The 16643-nt window shown below is 34.3% G+C and overlaps 1 protein-coding gene and 1 non-coding gene across 2 annotated transcripts; both read left to right on the top strand.

Moving 5' to 3' along the window:
- Positions 1 to 409: 409 nt before the first annotated feature.
- LOC106767975 (RING-H2 finger protein ATL74) lies at positions 410 to 1215 on the top strand. Its single transcript, XM_014652940.2, has one exon. It carries the CDS (start codon positions 546 to 548, stop codon positions 1041 to 1043), a length of 498 nt encoding a protein of 165 aa, XP_014508426.1. The 5' UTR covers positions 410 to 545; the 3' UTR covers positions 1044 to 1215.
- A 3227-nt stretch (positions 1216 to 4442) lies between these two features.
- On the top strand, positions 4443 to 4515 carry TRNAE-CUC. The gene has a single exon. It is a non-coding gene; the product is annotated as a tRNA-Glu (tRNA).
- The last annotated feature ends 12128 nt before the right edge of the window (positions 4516 to 16643 follow it).

Raw genomic sequence — 16643 nt, 5'->3', positions numbered from 1 at the left:
TAAATATGTGAAGAATTACACAATAAAAAATAATTTTTTTTAAAGGAAGCACACCCAAATAATAACAAATTTAAAAATACAATAAATTTAATGTGATTCGTCATCTCAATGTCTAGTCCATCAATACTCAATATATATTTTTTTCGAGAAAAATTGAAAATTTTATTTCTCTTACAATTTTTTTTTTGTTGATAAAACTGTAATCTTCCCGAACAATTTTCGTGACAAAAATTGAATACTTTTGAACGACAGACAACTAACCAAGTCTCTATACTCAATAGGTTCAATGAGTTGTAAAAATAATTCATAAAACAACCCTTTATTTTTATAGTGCTTTGTTCCTTAGCTTTTCATATCATACTTGATGTGAAACTTCAATAATCACTTGAAAACTAACCAATAGATATGATTCTATGATGTTAAATTAGATATAAATCCACTTGGTAAAAAGACACACGAATTAGGTTATTTTATGCTTATGTGTCGATCACTCCTTGTTTCTCAGTTTCTTTATTACAGTGAGATTTCCTCATCAGTTCATCACCATGGCTGAATCTAACTCTGAGTCTCCTACGCCTTCCTCCTTTGGCCCCATGAGAAGCACACCATGCGATGACCAAGTTGGTGGGTTTGATTGGATGGTCCTTGTGGCAGCCATTCTATGTGCCTTGGTGTGTGCTCTTGGCCTCAACACGATGCTGCAATGTGTATTCCAATGTGCTTCTCGTGTTCTGACACAACCTCTCCAATGGATGGCTTCTCGCAGGCTGAATTGTGGTCTGAAGAAGAAGGAAATGGTGGCTTTGCCAACCTCAACCTTCACAAACTCTCCCTCTCCATCTTCACCTTCTACCTGCGTCATTTGCTTGGCTGAGTTCTGTGATGGAGACCCTATAAGGTTCCTCCCAAACTGCAACCACTTTTTCCATGTTCTTTGCATTGACAAGTGGCTCCTCTCTCACTCTTCTTGCCCTACTTGCAGACACCTACTCAACCCAAATCATCACCATCTTCACTCCTTACATACTGTCATAACAACTTAGTCATCTATTTTCTTATCTTCCATTTAATACAACTATTGTTTCTTACATACCTCTTTTTTTGGACTCAAATATCACACCATTCTTGCACAACTATCTATCAATATTTTCTCAACTTTATTTTGTTTACCTATCTTCGTTCAGTCTCATTTTGCAAGCCCTGCATATGAGGACATGTGAAACATACAAATTGAATCATCAATATTATATTAGTAAAAAGATTTTCTTCTTAATAATACTTATTTTATCTCTCTCATGTGATTAACAAACTTATTAATGTAATATAGGGATGTGATTGTATTAGTAATGATCTTATGAAAAAAATATAAGAAAAGTAGACTTAAACATTAAAGGGATATATTTGAATTTTAATAAAATATTTAATCTCAAAATTGTATACAGTAATTTTATATATAAAAATAATAAATTATTAAGTTAATATCCACAGCAAGAAAATGTCTAAATAGCAAACTGTTACACATATTCGTTATGTTGTTCAATAATAGAATCTGTTATTCTATATCGACTAGAGATAAGGTCAAATTATAATATATAAGTGAGGTGTAAATTTCATTTTACAAGCCGGTATTGTGAGGTTGAGTTAGATTTAAACTCAGTGTAAACTTTACTTTACAAACCGATTTTGTGGGGTTGAGTTAACCTCGCTTATATATATATATATATATATATATTGGGTTATATCTTCTGTTAGCAAAAAATTAAAGATGGAGTTTTGATGATGTACAGATTTGCACAATACAAGATCCAAGAAGACTATTTGAAGATCCATTACCATTGAAAAACTTTTGTAATAATCATATTTGAAGTATTGTTGAGTAAAGATGTAATAGGATTTGATTTCTGTACTCTATATGTAATTAATCTCTGTTTAGAATAAAAAACAAGCTGTTGTAATCGATTAAAACTTGGTTTAATCGATTAAAACGAGGCTGGCTCAGCAAACCCAAATGGTTCTGGAATAATTGATTAATTCCTGCTTTAATCGATTAGTTAATCGATTAAAACTAAGAATAATCGATTAATACTAGCCGTTAGAGGTTTCTGATTTGAAAAACTAATCGTTGTACTCATTTTAATCGATTAACACTAGTATTAATCAATTAAATGCGTTAAAATGGTCAGTTTCGAAAAAAATGGAAGAGAACTTGATTGAGTCTATATATTGGCTCATTGTTTCTACCAAGAGCAACTCTTCCCTTATGCTTTAAACATCTGAAATCATTGTGAACAGTGTGTTATTGCTCAAGCTAAAGAAACTCTTGTCTGCAAAGCTGTGAAGTGCTACTGCGTTGACAGAAGAATAGCTTGTTCATTCTTGGTGCATCTGAGGAGGTGCTTGGAAGATGATCATCCTTCGTGAAGTATTCGAAGAAGGTGGTCATCCTTTGTGAAGACTCAAAAGAGGTGTAAGTTCATCTCTTGTTGTTTCAAGAGAGGTGGTATTCTAAACACTTACAAGTTAATTTTCTGCGTGACTATTAATTGTAATTGTTTTGTGTTTAATGAAAAAGGTTTATCTTGTTTTTGAGATAAGCGACTGGACGTATAGGATCCTTGTGATCTGAACCAGGATATAATCATTTGTGCAACTTTTCTCTCTTCCTTACTCTATTTATTTCAGTTTAATTATCTGCTTAGTAAGTGAATTTGAGAAAAATACTAAAAGGCACGAAAAAGTAATATAACCAATTCACCCCCTCTTGGTTTGTTATTCCACGCTAATAATTCCGTTGCAGCGATTCTAACAATTGGTATCAGAGCTCGCTTTGATAGTCATTCAAATGGCAGGATCATATCAAACCTTTGCAGAGGGTACCTCTATCAATAGACCACCTTTATTCACAGGTGAAAATTATGCATTTTAGAAGGTTAGAATGCAAATATTTATTGAATCTATTGATTGTGAGATTTGAGATGTTATTGCATCTGCATTCTCAATCTTCTCCTTGGGTACCGTCTTGGAAAAGTATATTCACGTTGATTCTACCATTCAACTCAATTATAATTCTACGTCTTCTTGGAATTAATACAATCGCAGCAACAACTCTGATCGTGGAAGACATTCACGACAAGCTGCTTCTGGAAGAGGAAATCGTTTTCTTAATGCAAGAAATTCATCAGCAATCTTCGTCCTCTCAAAAAAACTCTAAGGTTACTTCTAACCAAACTGACATCAGTGATCATCTTTCATCCATATCTTCAGCATGCTTCTCCTTCGGTCAATACTATTTCTTCTACATCTCCTGTTTTGGATTTATGGCATGCTAGGCTTGCCATTTACCAGTAGTTAAACGTGTCTTACATACATACAATATTTCATATAAACCTGAATCTAGTTCTTCATTTTGTAATTCCTGTGCGTTATTAAAGTTACGCCAGTTACCTTTTCCTACTTCGAACACATGCTATAATACTCCTCTTGAATTGATTTTCATATTATCATATTTGTTCTGTTAATGGAGATCGTTATTACATTTCGTTTGTTGATGTGTTTTCCAGGTATACGTGGGTTTACATGTAGCATGTTAAATCTCGAGCTCTTTGATATGTTCATTAGTTTTAAAACCATCTAGGTCAACAGATAACACTCGAGAATTCATATACTTTTGATAAATTTCTTGTTAAAAAATTTTCTCCCACACATATACGTGTCCCTATTCACATCCTCAAAATGACACTGTAGAAAGAAAACACAGAGACTAAATAAATTATTTGCTCGCAAATAAATAAATTCAATTATAGACATAAACCATAGCAAAAAAAAAATATGTATCTCATCAATTATAATTAGAAATTATTTAAAGTTGTTGCTACAAAACTCAACTTTTTAAATTGAACAGAAATTGACGATGAAAATATATAATATTTTTTCACACTGTAAATACATTTTATAATTAAATCGATAGTAAATAATCATATGTATGAGATATTCCTCTATAAGTGAATATTCTCTCCGACACATCCAAGTGTGTGATAAAGCCACATTGATCCTGTGAGTTGGTGTGGATTAAGATATGGTGACTTTATGAGCAGAAAAACAATAAAACCCTACAACTTTAAATCAGATGAAAGGCAATGACCCAAAGTTCCCACTTATGAAAGATTTATGCTTTGTCTCAAACAAAATAGAAAAGGGATAATAGATTGGGCCCACCATAGTCACAATAATGAACAAATTCAAACAATTTCCGACAACATGATCAAATGAAGACGACATCACCCATCAAAAACCAAGTTCCTGCAAATATAGACAAAAATCTTAATGACAGGTAAAAATAGTTTTAACTTCAACTATTATGGAGCCAATAGCAGAATAATTTAGGCAGTGTCGAACTGTAGATTTCAAAACATACATTAAGATAACTTAGATAAAAGCATAGCTCCGTTGTAGTCTAGTTGGTTAGGATACTCGGCTCTCACCCGAGAGACCCGGGTTCAAGTCCCGGCAACGGAATCATTTTGTTTTTCTAATTTTTTATTCTTATTTCCTCATTTCTACATGGCAAACATCGAAATTAGATAAGTTGCACTATATTGGTTTCATGGATTAAAATTTTAATGAGAATGTCACATAAAATTAGTCCCAAGTATGCATGCTTAGTTAATATAAAAGTTCTATTTTTTTTGGTTAATTTTTTATGTAGAAACCTAGAAAATAGAATATTAGAGTAGATAGGTGTATTAAAATAATGAGATAGAGTATTTTATTTTAAAATAATCGTATAATATAAATAGAAATTTCTAAAGCTCATCTCATTATCTAAATACTTTTTATCTCTTTAAAACAAGGTTCTTTTACCTTTCTCACATCTCTCTAACTCTTCTCACGTTTGGAGCCTCTGTTTGACGATCAGGAGGTACCCAGACGACCATTGCATCAAGGGCTACAAATCTGACCGATCAATTGGGTGAATCGAGCGGTTAAGCGGTTAACCCTCTTCTCTAGTGTCTAGGGGTCTTGATCCTGTGAAATGATTCTGTTTGCATGGATTAAGAGTTCCTTTTTTTCAATTTCCAACTCAAATTAGGTTCTAAAGGTTCTTTTCAATCACCAATTGGTGATTTGTATGCGTTTCTAGAATTTCCTCACGGTACAAGCAAACTGTCGGGGTTTCTTTGAGTTGTGCTTTTGATCTGTTTTGTAGAATCTGTTTTGATCAGTAGTTTTGTTTTGATCTATTTTGTAGAAATTGTAAAATTTGTTTTGGCTTTTATGATGATGAGTAGTTTAGATGATTGTAAAATCTGTTTTGTGTATGTTTGTGAAGCTGTAATTTGATATTGATGAAGTTAATTGTGTTATTAGACTGTTATAATAGAAGAGAATTCATTGTTAGTGGTTGTCTAGTATAAAATGGAAGCTTAAAGTAGTGAAATGGGGAAAAAGGGTGGTGGAACAATTTTGGTGAAGTTAGGGTTGTTTCTGAGCTAGTTTGGATCTGATAAGTACTTGGAGATGTTAGGAATTTGAGTTAGAAGAGTATGATGGTAAGGAGGAAGAGTTTTACTTGTTTTAGGACTCAATTATAGGAAGTGGACTAGTGAAATTTTGAGTTTGGAGTTCTATGTGCAATTGGGCAGTTTGGAGAGTCTTGGTAAGTCATTTAGAACTTATTAGAGTCCCTAAGTTGCTTGGAATTGCACCAAAAGTTGTAGAATTCAATTTGGATCCCTAAGTTGAGTTTTTGAGAGTATTTTGGTGAGATTTTGAGTTTCCTTGTTTAGATTTAGGTTAGAAGTGTTTAAACAACCTTGGTTAAGTATAATTAGGTATATACCACAATCTAGGAAGGTTAGAAGTTGGGAAAAATATTTGGAATTGGTAAACTTGGTGTAGGTCGCGTAATTCTACAGATTTTGTTTCTGCAAATTATGTAGACTCGTTGAGCGAATCCATTCGCTTATTGAATGGTGGTAGAGGTAGGTCATTTGTCTGAGGGCTTTCACTCAGCGAGTGGATTTGCTCAGCGAATGGTCGAGGTCTGGGAGCACTTTCAGTTTTATTCGCTCAGCGAATGGTAAAGGTTTGGGAGCACTGTCTTTAGGTCATTTTGCGGGGTTTGGACCCTTCCGAAGTTGTTAGTGAGGGTTTCAAAGTTGTTTTCCTTACCTAAATGTGAGTATCAAGATGCCATGAAGAAATTGTGTAATTATGTGACTTCTAATGACTTGTAATGGTGTTTCTTGTTGTTTAATGTATATCAGAGGTTTCATGTGATAGTATGCCATGTTTATGTGAAATATATGTGTGTGTGTGCGTGTGTGTCTATATATATATATATAATTACAAGGGCTTTGCAGAGCAGTAGAAGCCACCACAAGTACAGGAACCACCATAGCTCGACATTCATACTATATCCGGATGAGTCAAGTCAAATGATGTGATAGGGTTATGATATATGTTTATTATGTGTGTAATATAATGTATAATGGAATGTGTATTGTATTATGATGAACTATTTTACCACTAGCTTACCCTTGCTTTTGTGTTGTCTGTTGTTTGTTGTTTTCTCTTTGTGATGATCACCTCAATGGTGTGAGCTTAGGATGACAGTCTTTTCAGTTGCTCTAGTGAGAGGTGAGGGTGAAATAGTTGAAAAGTCATATGATTCTACAAGTGTAGATCTTGTCCTTCATAGGTTTGTTTTCTTATAAAGGTTCAATTTTCATATATGTAATATCTTATTTTAGTAGTATTTTGGTATTAAAAATGGGATGTTACATTTCTAGCCACATCGGTCAACCAAATTTATTAAAAATATATTATATTAAATATTTATATATAAAAAGGCTTAATTCCTCCCTTGGTCCTCATATTTGTGTGAAAATCTCAGTTTGGTCCTCAAGTTTTGAACTGTCTCAATTGGGTCATAATTTTTGTAAAAATGCACACATTTTACCCTCTCCGTTAAATGTTCTCAGACGGCGTTAAACCAATGTTGATGTGTTAATGCTGATGTGCACTGTTTAATTAAGTGAAAATTTCATTTAAATTAAAAATCATGAGGTGGCAAAATTGAAGCTCTGAAACTTCCAAAGCCCTTTACAGGAACATCACTCCTTTCTTCTTCCTCTTCCCAACAGATTCCAGTACCGCCATTGACACGGTCCACCACCTCGAAGCCAAGTCTTACGTCGTCTTCTCCTCCGACCCTAACCTCTGCAACCTCTCTCGCATCCTCTCCTCCCTCTTATCCCTAATAGATAAACTCCACAAACACCGTAACCTCTCTCGCATCCTCTCGTCGACGCGTTGCAAGAGCCGCTGTTTGTTGATTAAATTCATTCGAAACCCCCTAGTTGATGAGATTTTGTGCAGTAGTGAGATCCCTAAAATCATAGGGTTTTTTAGTTTAAGGGAAGTGATTGAAAATTCTTACTCATACTTGCAAAAAGATGGGTGTAGTGAGTGTGAGTGTGATTTGGCGTTTGGGAATTACGATTCAAGTGGAAGTGTGCGAGGGGTTAAACCATGTTGTAATTTAAGTGTTCATCATGTTAGTGGCCACTATGCTCATCATCACGTGCTGCAATGTCAAGATTGAACACAAGTTTTTGAAATGCATGGAACTTGTTTGCTGCCCAAAATGCTTCTGTTTCCACATTTGCATAGTGTGAAATGATAAAGGTTAAACTTCTTCTGGAATTCAATGATGAAGAATTGTTTTCTTAGATTTTTATCTTCAATATAATTGAGAGTAAAACTTGAATCTTTGTTTATTTATGGTTTCCAGCCTATGATGATTACTGTTACCATTTTTGTTGTTACGAGTTCATCTTGAATCCTATAACTGCATGTTGCAACAACTCTTTGGGTTTTCACTCTATTCAAGCATTGATCTGGTCTATTATGGTTTTGTAAGATACAAGAACAATGACAAAACATAAAGACGGTAAACAAGAAATAAGAAAGAATAGAAACTTGAAAAGAATTTTTATTATCTGAAAGAATATGATACACAAGTTTTGGATGAAAGCTTATTTATACCGAGAGCAACAAGAACATAGGTTAACAAAACTGTGTAAATCAGAAAAGACAGAAAAATAGAAACTGCAATCAAGCGTTATCAATGTGCGTTAAGTCCTTTGAATGGATTTCTACACAATTCAAATTTTCAGTTTTTTGAGATAGTATCCAAACATGCTCAATGATAACCAAATAAAAATCACTTAGCTGCTATGAAAATGGACTAAACTGCATACATCCATTCTTGTTTTTTCACCAGCAAGAAATAAATGATGGTGGTAGTATTAACCTTACCATAATGAGTGTTGATTTGTGATCCTGTTTTGTGACACTTTTTTCTAGAATGAATATTTATCAAAAGGATGGCTAAGATTATAGGCTAAATACTCACTTCTACTCTAGACTCGCTCTAGTTGAACTTGTAATCCTTGATTCTAAACCTTACCAGTTTTTAAACTCTTGGTTTTTTCAAATGCAGATATTGACATACCTTCTTATGTCATCATCATCATCGGCTGCCACTAGAGAATGACTCACTAGTGCAACGAAGGGAATATACCGTGGTTATTTTTCACTATACGTCGCGGTTTATGAACCGCGGCATATTCAGCCGCGGTAGTAAGTTAGAGACTTTAGGTCGCGGTTACAACCGTGGTAAAATGATTGGGGAATATACCGCGGTTGTAGTAGGAACCGCGGCCCAAACCCCTTTTTTTTAAAAAAAAAATATATATCCAGTATAGGTCACGGTTGGAACCGCGGTAAAAAACCTAATAATAGACCGCAGTTCTGGCACTAACCGCGGCCAAAGGTCTTTAAAAAAAATAAAAATAAAAACAAACACTTTATACCGCGGTTGTGGTAACAACCGCGGCATATTCCCCTGCAGTTTTTTAAAATAGCAGGTCTGTTTTTATGATATCCACTACCACAAAAACAGACCTGCATATCAAATACACGTTCAAATTCATTTTCAACAGAACAAATACATGTTGAAATGTATTTTAACATCAAATAAAGTACAGAGTCTAATAAAGTACAATCTAATCAAATGTAATGTTGAAATCTAGTAACTAAGATCTATTGTATAATCTAACTATATACTTTGCAGCAGCATTCCTCATGAATAATAGTGGCTTCTCAGGAACTGGTGTAGTAGTCTTGAATTTCTGCACAAGAATTCATATTAATTAGTGTATATGAATTCTAAATTTGAGAAAAAAATCAAAATTTGTTAAAGTTAAATATTACCGTTTCCCAGCCTCTTGTGATGTGAGAACGAACAATTTGGGCTATCCAATACATTACATAGTATCTGCACTCATATGACCCATTTTGTCTGTTACACTACAATATATCATCACAGTTGTAAATAGATAGTGAATAACATTAAAATAAAACAACTATAAGAAAGTATGGCTTTAGCATATGTTAAACCTTGAGAGAAATCCAAACAATCTTTCTACTGTTAGCAATTGATCTCCCAACCATTATCATACTTGCTGGAATAGAACTATATATAAAAAAAGGTTTTAGCATTCATTTATATAACAAAGAAAGTCCAAACATTGACGTTCTTACCAATCAATTGCTTGTCTGAGATGTGTGGGAGGAGGCCTGTGCAATGAGCAGAACCACAAAGCATAGTTCTCTTGCATAGACATAACAAGAAGCTGCCAATGGCGCCTCAAATTCATAATAACTTAACTATTATATATTAAAATCATATATGGAACTTTATTTTGTTAACAAAGTTCACTTACCTGGATATATAAGGCAAAAAGTATATTTTCTTGCCGCGGCCAAAACTTTTTATCAGATTTGTGTTGATCTGATCAAAATCATTTGATTCATGAATTGATTGGGGATCAATGAATCCATAATCATCATAACGCCCCAACTTGTTACTGACCCCAGACATATACCTGAAATCAAAAATTAACTTTGATATAAGTATACTTGATATATAAATCAATTTTATATATAAATAATTGCTCATAGACTTACATCATCCATAGCTGAATAATTGAAATATTCAACTCTTGTGTTCCCGACACAAGCACACTGACATCTTGGCTATGAAGGTATATTGGGACCTCAGAGCCTATCCCAAATACATTAGCATCATACTCAACCTCCAAAGGCTTATCTTCAAGGATGTCAGCAAGTAGATGCAATGAAGTAAGAGGATCATCCTCAGATAGAGGAATCTTCTCCTGTACTTGCGTCTGTTGTTACATGAAAAAATAAGATAAGTTTTGACATCAATAACCTTTAAAATTGAGAAGTGTAAAGAAGAATTTCATACCGAAGGGTCCGAAACTGAACCAACCAAATGTTTAGGCCAAGTGATAAAGGACTTCAATGCTTGTTCCACAATGAAAATCTCTTCAGTGGCCAGAGGAACTGAGGCATCTGGTATGATCATTTCGTCCACTGATACCTTCACCTCATCCTCTAATAGTTGCATACCATGAACAACAGTTGCTGACCTAAACAGTGTTCCATGAGCTACTAGGATCGTCTCGGTATCGTCTAAAATGTATAGTAGATATGGACTAGCATCGTCCATGTCATTCCCTGGGACAGATGGTGCGGAACAACTTCCTTTCCTGCTTCTTCCTGTTAGAGTAAATTTAGATTACACAAAAGATATAAATAATTTCACATAAATGTTTATGAAGTTTACCTGTGGAAGGCACAACATGTTCCTGTTCTTGTACAGGAGATGGCACCGGGCGCATGCCATAGTTCTCAAACTGCTGTTGGAACATGGAGTTGAATTCAGCCCTGAGCTTTGATCTAACCTTGTTTGTGATCTGGTTCGTAAGGTCCGCTCAGACCTTTTTTGTGATCTCTTGTGTCATCCTTTCTCTTTGTGCTTCGTTGTATGCATATGAAGGCTGACGACAAGAGCTCCCAAAATAATCTTTCATTCCTACTCCAGGACCAGCAGCACGTACACGTCCAAGGTGCTCAGGTCGTCCAATCGCAGCAGTAAGAATATCCTGGCGACCCTCTAGAGTGAATTGACCTTTGGGAGCTTTGCTTAACCAAGGAGTCCTGTAACATTATAAAACACCATTATTCTTTAAAAAGTTCAATATAGTATGTTTAATTACAATTATTATTATTTTAGGAACAGTCATAACTTACAATTCTTTCAGAAGTTTCCCGTGCACTGCCGGAAGAGTAGGTGCCCGATGGTCTCATACGAGCCAACTTCCATTTTTCATTTCTAGAAGGTGGAAAAGGAGGCTAAGGGGGGCTACCACCCTGAGATGGTGGTCTAGCATCTGCCTTTTGCTTGAGGATTTTCTCCTCAAGCTTCCTATACCCACCACGAGATAATAGGTGGGGGTTTTTGTTATGAGCACTTGCTCCTTGTGCTTTGCTTCTAATTGCCTGTCACATACACATTAATTAATTAGTTCATATGATATATATTTGTTAATGAGGAGTTGAATAATATCAACTATACTAACCTGTCATTCCTCTGACATCCGACTCTCTTTAAAAAGCCGCCAAGTCTCTTGATCAATGGACTTATATGAACTACATGGAGACTTATGTTTAAGGTGTCCAAAGATATATCTTGATGTCAACTTACTTTTAAAGTTTNTGAAGTTTTNAGCAACAGTTGACAAACACTTATTTCTAAGTGTTGCGACATTTGGAATGTCAAATGTCAATTGAAATAAACATAATAAAGTTGTATCGGTACAAAATTATCAATATAAACAAATTTTAATTCAAATGATATTAACTAACTTACGAATATATCGTTCCATATAATGTTCCGATCAACCTCGGACACATGATCAAAAGATGGAGTGAGAATATTAATCCTATCACGTGCCACTACTTCAAGGTATGACCGAAAGTCATCTACATAGGGGCCAGTTGCCACACCCGTGATCACGTTCACATTCACTGGAGTTCTTTCACCACTATTCTTTCTAATCAAAAGTTGTTTCATCTTGGTGGGTCCTCTAGTGGATCTGGTAGGGGGAGCCTCATCCCCTGAAGAATATGGATGATCAGCCATATATCTGTCAAAATAAATAGCAAAATTAAATATTAATAAAAGAATTATGTAATCTATTTATGATAAACAAACACTGTGATAAACAAAACCCTTATTCTGATTCAAGAGAAATCTATTTATCATTCGGTGAAAATGGCTGCTTCATCATCAAGATCTGAAAAGAGACCTATGGTAGCAAGAAGAGAAGTTGATCCTTTTGGATGGCTCAACAAGGATGACACACGAACTGATTACATTTGCAAGTGGGGTTACAAGGAAGTTATGCATCATAAGTGCATAAACATTGCATTTTACAAAAATGAAGGATTCAAGTTTCAAGAGTGGCTTCTCAAAGATAACCTAGCAAATTTTGTTGAAATGCAAGGTGACTGTTGCCCGAATTTAGTCAAGGTATTTTACTGCAATCTCAGGAGAGAGGGAAACCTGTTAGTATCAAAAGTAAAGGGTGTTGATATTACCATCTACTGATTCACCTGGGAAAACATTGTTGGTCTGAAACAAGAAGGAACATTATCACATCATGGGATGGCTGGTTTCGACTACAAAGACTTATATAATTGCTTTCTAAGAAATCCTGCCTTAGCCAGCAAGTATGAAAATTTTTATATCAGAAATGTCCAAATGGATTAATGTCTTTATGCTTACGTGATTACTTGGATACTGCTCCCATGAGAAGATGATGAATCGGTGCTAAATGATGAAGATATACACCTGATATCAGCCTTAATGTCAGGAACTCAAATAAATTGGGCCTTTGTTATTCGTGATCATATGATGAAATTCTCTAAAGGCAAAGGATTAAGTCTGTCGTATGGTGTATTCATCAACAAAGTACTTAAAATACAAAAGGTGGATCTCATGTATGAAAGCATCATTTTGAGCAACAAGAGCAATGTTATGGAAAAATTATTCTTAAGCTTAGTTGGAATCATCAAACTTAAAGATTAATGGACTATGGTTGATGATACCCATTTACAAATGAAATGGATCCTATGAATGTTGATCCTTTCAGATACAAGTTTCATCCTCTGAGCACTTTTGAAGGATACGTGGATAGGAGATTTGACAAACTGGAAAGCAAACTGATTATGATGCAAAAGTCTCTTTCTGAGCTTCATAGAAAGATCGACTATGCATTACACATAAAAGCCTTTGAAGAATCATCAATTGGTGACATCGACAATGGCATAAACAGTGTAGACAAAAATATTGAAGAATCCTCTGAATCAGAATAAAGTTCTGTTTACCCTGTTTTGTCTAGAGTCATAGGCTATCTTTTGGTTTTCTTTTTTGTATGACTTATAATGCCATCTTTTGTCCTTTTGTTTTCCATTATTTGGTCCTATCATGTAACATCTTTTCTCAAGGAATGAAATTAGTTTTTAGAATCAATTCAATTGCTTTAATCTGATTGTTTAATATCTGATATATTGATTGATTGATTCGACTATGTTTCGTGTGAAGTCGAATATGCTTGAACAATTTTACATCTTTACATTCTGAGTTTTGTTACTATTGATTATATTTCTTGCTTAACTAAAATGCTTGATCTGGAAATGATTTTTTAAAGTTTTTCAGGAAGAAAATTGCTTTCAGAATTACAAGTGAAATTCAACATCTTTGGAAAGCAATATATTCGACTGGAGAATTACAACAATCGACGTTCTATAACAAGGTTATAAATTCCAATTCTGGAATTTGGTTATTCTTTCATTGATTGCTTATTCTGAATATATGCTAATATCTCTGATATAAATTGACCTTTATATATCTTATTTTAGATAATATTGTGAGATTGTTGATTGTATCATTGCATGACTATCCTATCTTTGATACATATATGTAGTATACTGCTTTGTGTACTCTGAGTTATACTGCATTGTGCATCTGATCTGATTTTAATATCCATGCATAATGACAGGGGAGTATCACATTTTACACATTTGTATTTCACATGCCTGCACTTCAGGGGGAGTTATCATTTTCATGTGATTTAAATGTGCAAATGAGAGCATCACTGCATATTGACTACTGCATATTTCTATTTTGATGCATCTTTGTTTGATATTTCAGCATAAATATCTAGAGCGTACCTTTTTTGCTAATGCACAAAGGGGGAGATATTGGAGATATTGTATGAAAACCTTATGAAAGGGGGAGAATATGAAAGGGAAAAATGCATTTTTATTCTATCTCATATTCTGCTTATTCTGCTTGATATTTTGTTGTTTTGAATTAGACTGTGCAAACATGGTTGGTTATTAATCATGGTTGTGCATCTTCAAAAAAAGGGGAGATTGTTGACAACACAGTTTCTATATCAATCTAGTTTTTGATGATGACAACACATTGCTTAATAACATGCATATGTTGTTTGTTGTTATTACATGTTCTTATGCATATTAACTGTTATATCTGTTGAACATGTTTGTGAACTGTGTTACATGTTCCTATGTTGATTGGTTGATATATATCTGGAACGCGCTTAGATGCTTTATGTGCTATGTCCTTTGCATCATTTAAAATGTTCTACTACACATGTTTCAAAGCTGAAAAACACAAGAACTTTTATGAACTTTTAACTGTGTGACAAAGTTCTAGTACAGTTGATTACATTGTAAATGGATTTGACTATACTAAAGTTTTTGTGCAGATTTTGAGGATCAGTGCTATGTGTATTTTTGAGAAGAAAAGAATTTCAAAATGTTTTACATGGTTGATGTCGACTATGTGTTTTACATATTCGGCTATATCTGTTGTTTGATTTGGATTTTTGTTATGCTCTTGCACTCTAACGACTATATTTTTAAAAAGTTAGTTGATCATTGATGACTTGGTCAACTATATTGATTGTGTTATGTTATTTGTTGACCGTGAGCTACTATGTTGACTAAACTGTTATAACTGTTATAATACAGTTGACTGAATTAGTAGCACATTCGACTGAGAATCTGACTGTATAATAGAAATCTATAAATAGACTGAACACAGGTTTGTTCAAAGACTTTTGATGAACTGAGAAATTTCATTTCTGTTTCAGATATCTCTTAGCTCCAAGAATTCTCCAAGAAGACGGTGGTGATCTTTCTTGAACGAGATTCATTGAGGAGACATTGTGCGCTTACACTTGTTGATCATTACCTGCACAAGAAAGGAGCCTCTGTTTGATCGTGTTGAAGGCTTGACATCCTGTGAAGACTACTGGAATTGTACCTGTTGTGATACAGGGGAATAATTCACTTTGAGGATTGTTCAAAGTGGTGTTGTAGATTGCAGAAGAGGGGATTCTTGCTGCAATTATGGTTTTGTTGTGCAGCTATATTTTGGTTTTGGGTTAGAGAGGAGATTTATATTTTTGACGTGGAGGTCTTCTATAAATTCCTTGTTGTAAAAACCACAACCATTATAGTGCATTTGCTTCTGGGTGGAAGGACATTGGATGTAGGCATTGTTGACCGAACCAATATAAAAACCTGTGTTTGATTTTCTCTATCCTTTATCTTTTAATTCCAGTCGACTCTATTTCTAATGTAGTCTACTACCTTTTTTCCGCTGCATACATTTTCTGATTGCTTGCATTTCAAGAAAGTTTAAAAAGCTTTATACTTTGTTTTTAAGATTGCGAAAAGAACATATTTTTGAAACATCACTAATTCACCCCCCCCCCCCTCTTGGTTTATAAAGAAGCCTACATGTTTTCCAACACTATAATGGTCATGGTTTTTACAACAAGGCTTATATAGAGACCTCCACGCTAAAAATATAAAACACCTCTCTAACCCTCTAACCAAAATATAGGTAACAACATAAAGATTTGCAACAAGATATACCCTTTTCTCCAATCTTTAACCCACATTCTCCACGAGTCAACCTCCTGTAATCACAACAAGAGAACAATCTCCAATGGATTGAAAGTTGTCTTGATCAATACGAATACACTAGTTGTGAATAACTCTGATCAAACAAAAAGCGCAATACAGTTCCTCCTTAAGACACTATTGCAAGAAAGATCTCCACCGTCTTCTTGATGAGTTCTTGGAGCCTTTTTCTCAGAGATCACAATCTATAAATCTAAATGAAAATGGCAGAATATCCAAAGCCCTATGTTATCAACTAAGTCAAGTCTATTTATAGTTTTCTATAAGTCAGACGCTATTGTAGTCGACTGTGCTACTAATGAAGTCGACTGTCATCAGACATATATAACAATTAAGCAAATTAGCTGCAGTCATAATAACCAAATTGATTTTGCATTTAATAAAATTGACTTTCATAAATGTTTTAACAGACATTTGAAATATAGTTGTTACTGTACATAAGCATTAACAAAATTTCAAATCAAATAACTAACTAAGTCGGATCCACTGCGCATGTAGTCGACTTAGGCACTTTAGCTCAGTTTGAAAAACTTTTCAATGCAAAATCACACACAACACTGCTTTTGAAAATTTGTGCATAGTCACGAGTTTTAATCGACTTACTTCATAATAAAGTCGACTTAAAGTCGATTAAAACTTGCAGTTATGCACACAATATAAGTTCATCACAGTGCATGTGGTTTTCTCTT

Source organism: Vigna radiata, chromosome 7 (genome assembly GCF_000741045.1).
Source record: "Vigna radiata var. radiata cultivar VC1973A chromosome 7, Vradiata_ver6, whole genome shotgun sequence".
NCBI classification, from domain to species: Eukaryota; Viridiplantae; Streptophyta; class Magnoliopsida; order Fabales; family Fabaceae; genus Vigna; species Vigna radiata.
This window is presented reverse-complemented; position numbering and strand designations above follow the sequence as displayed.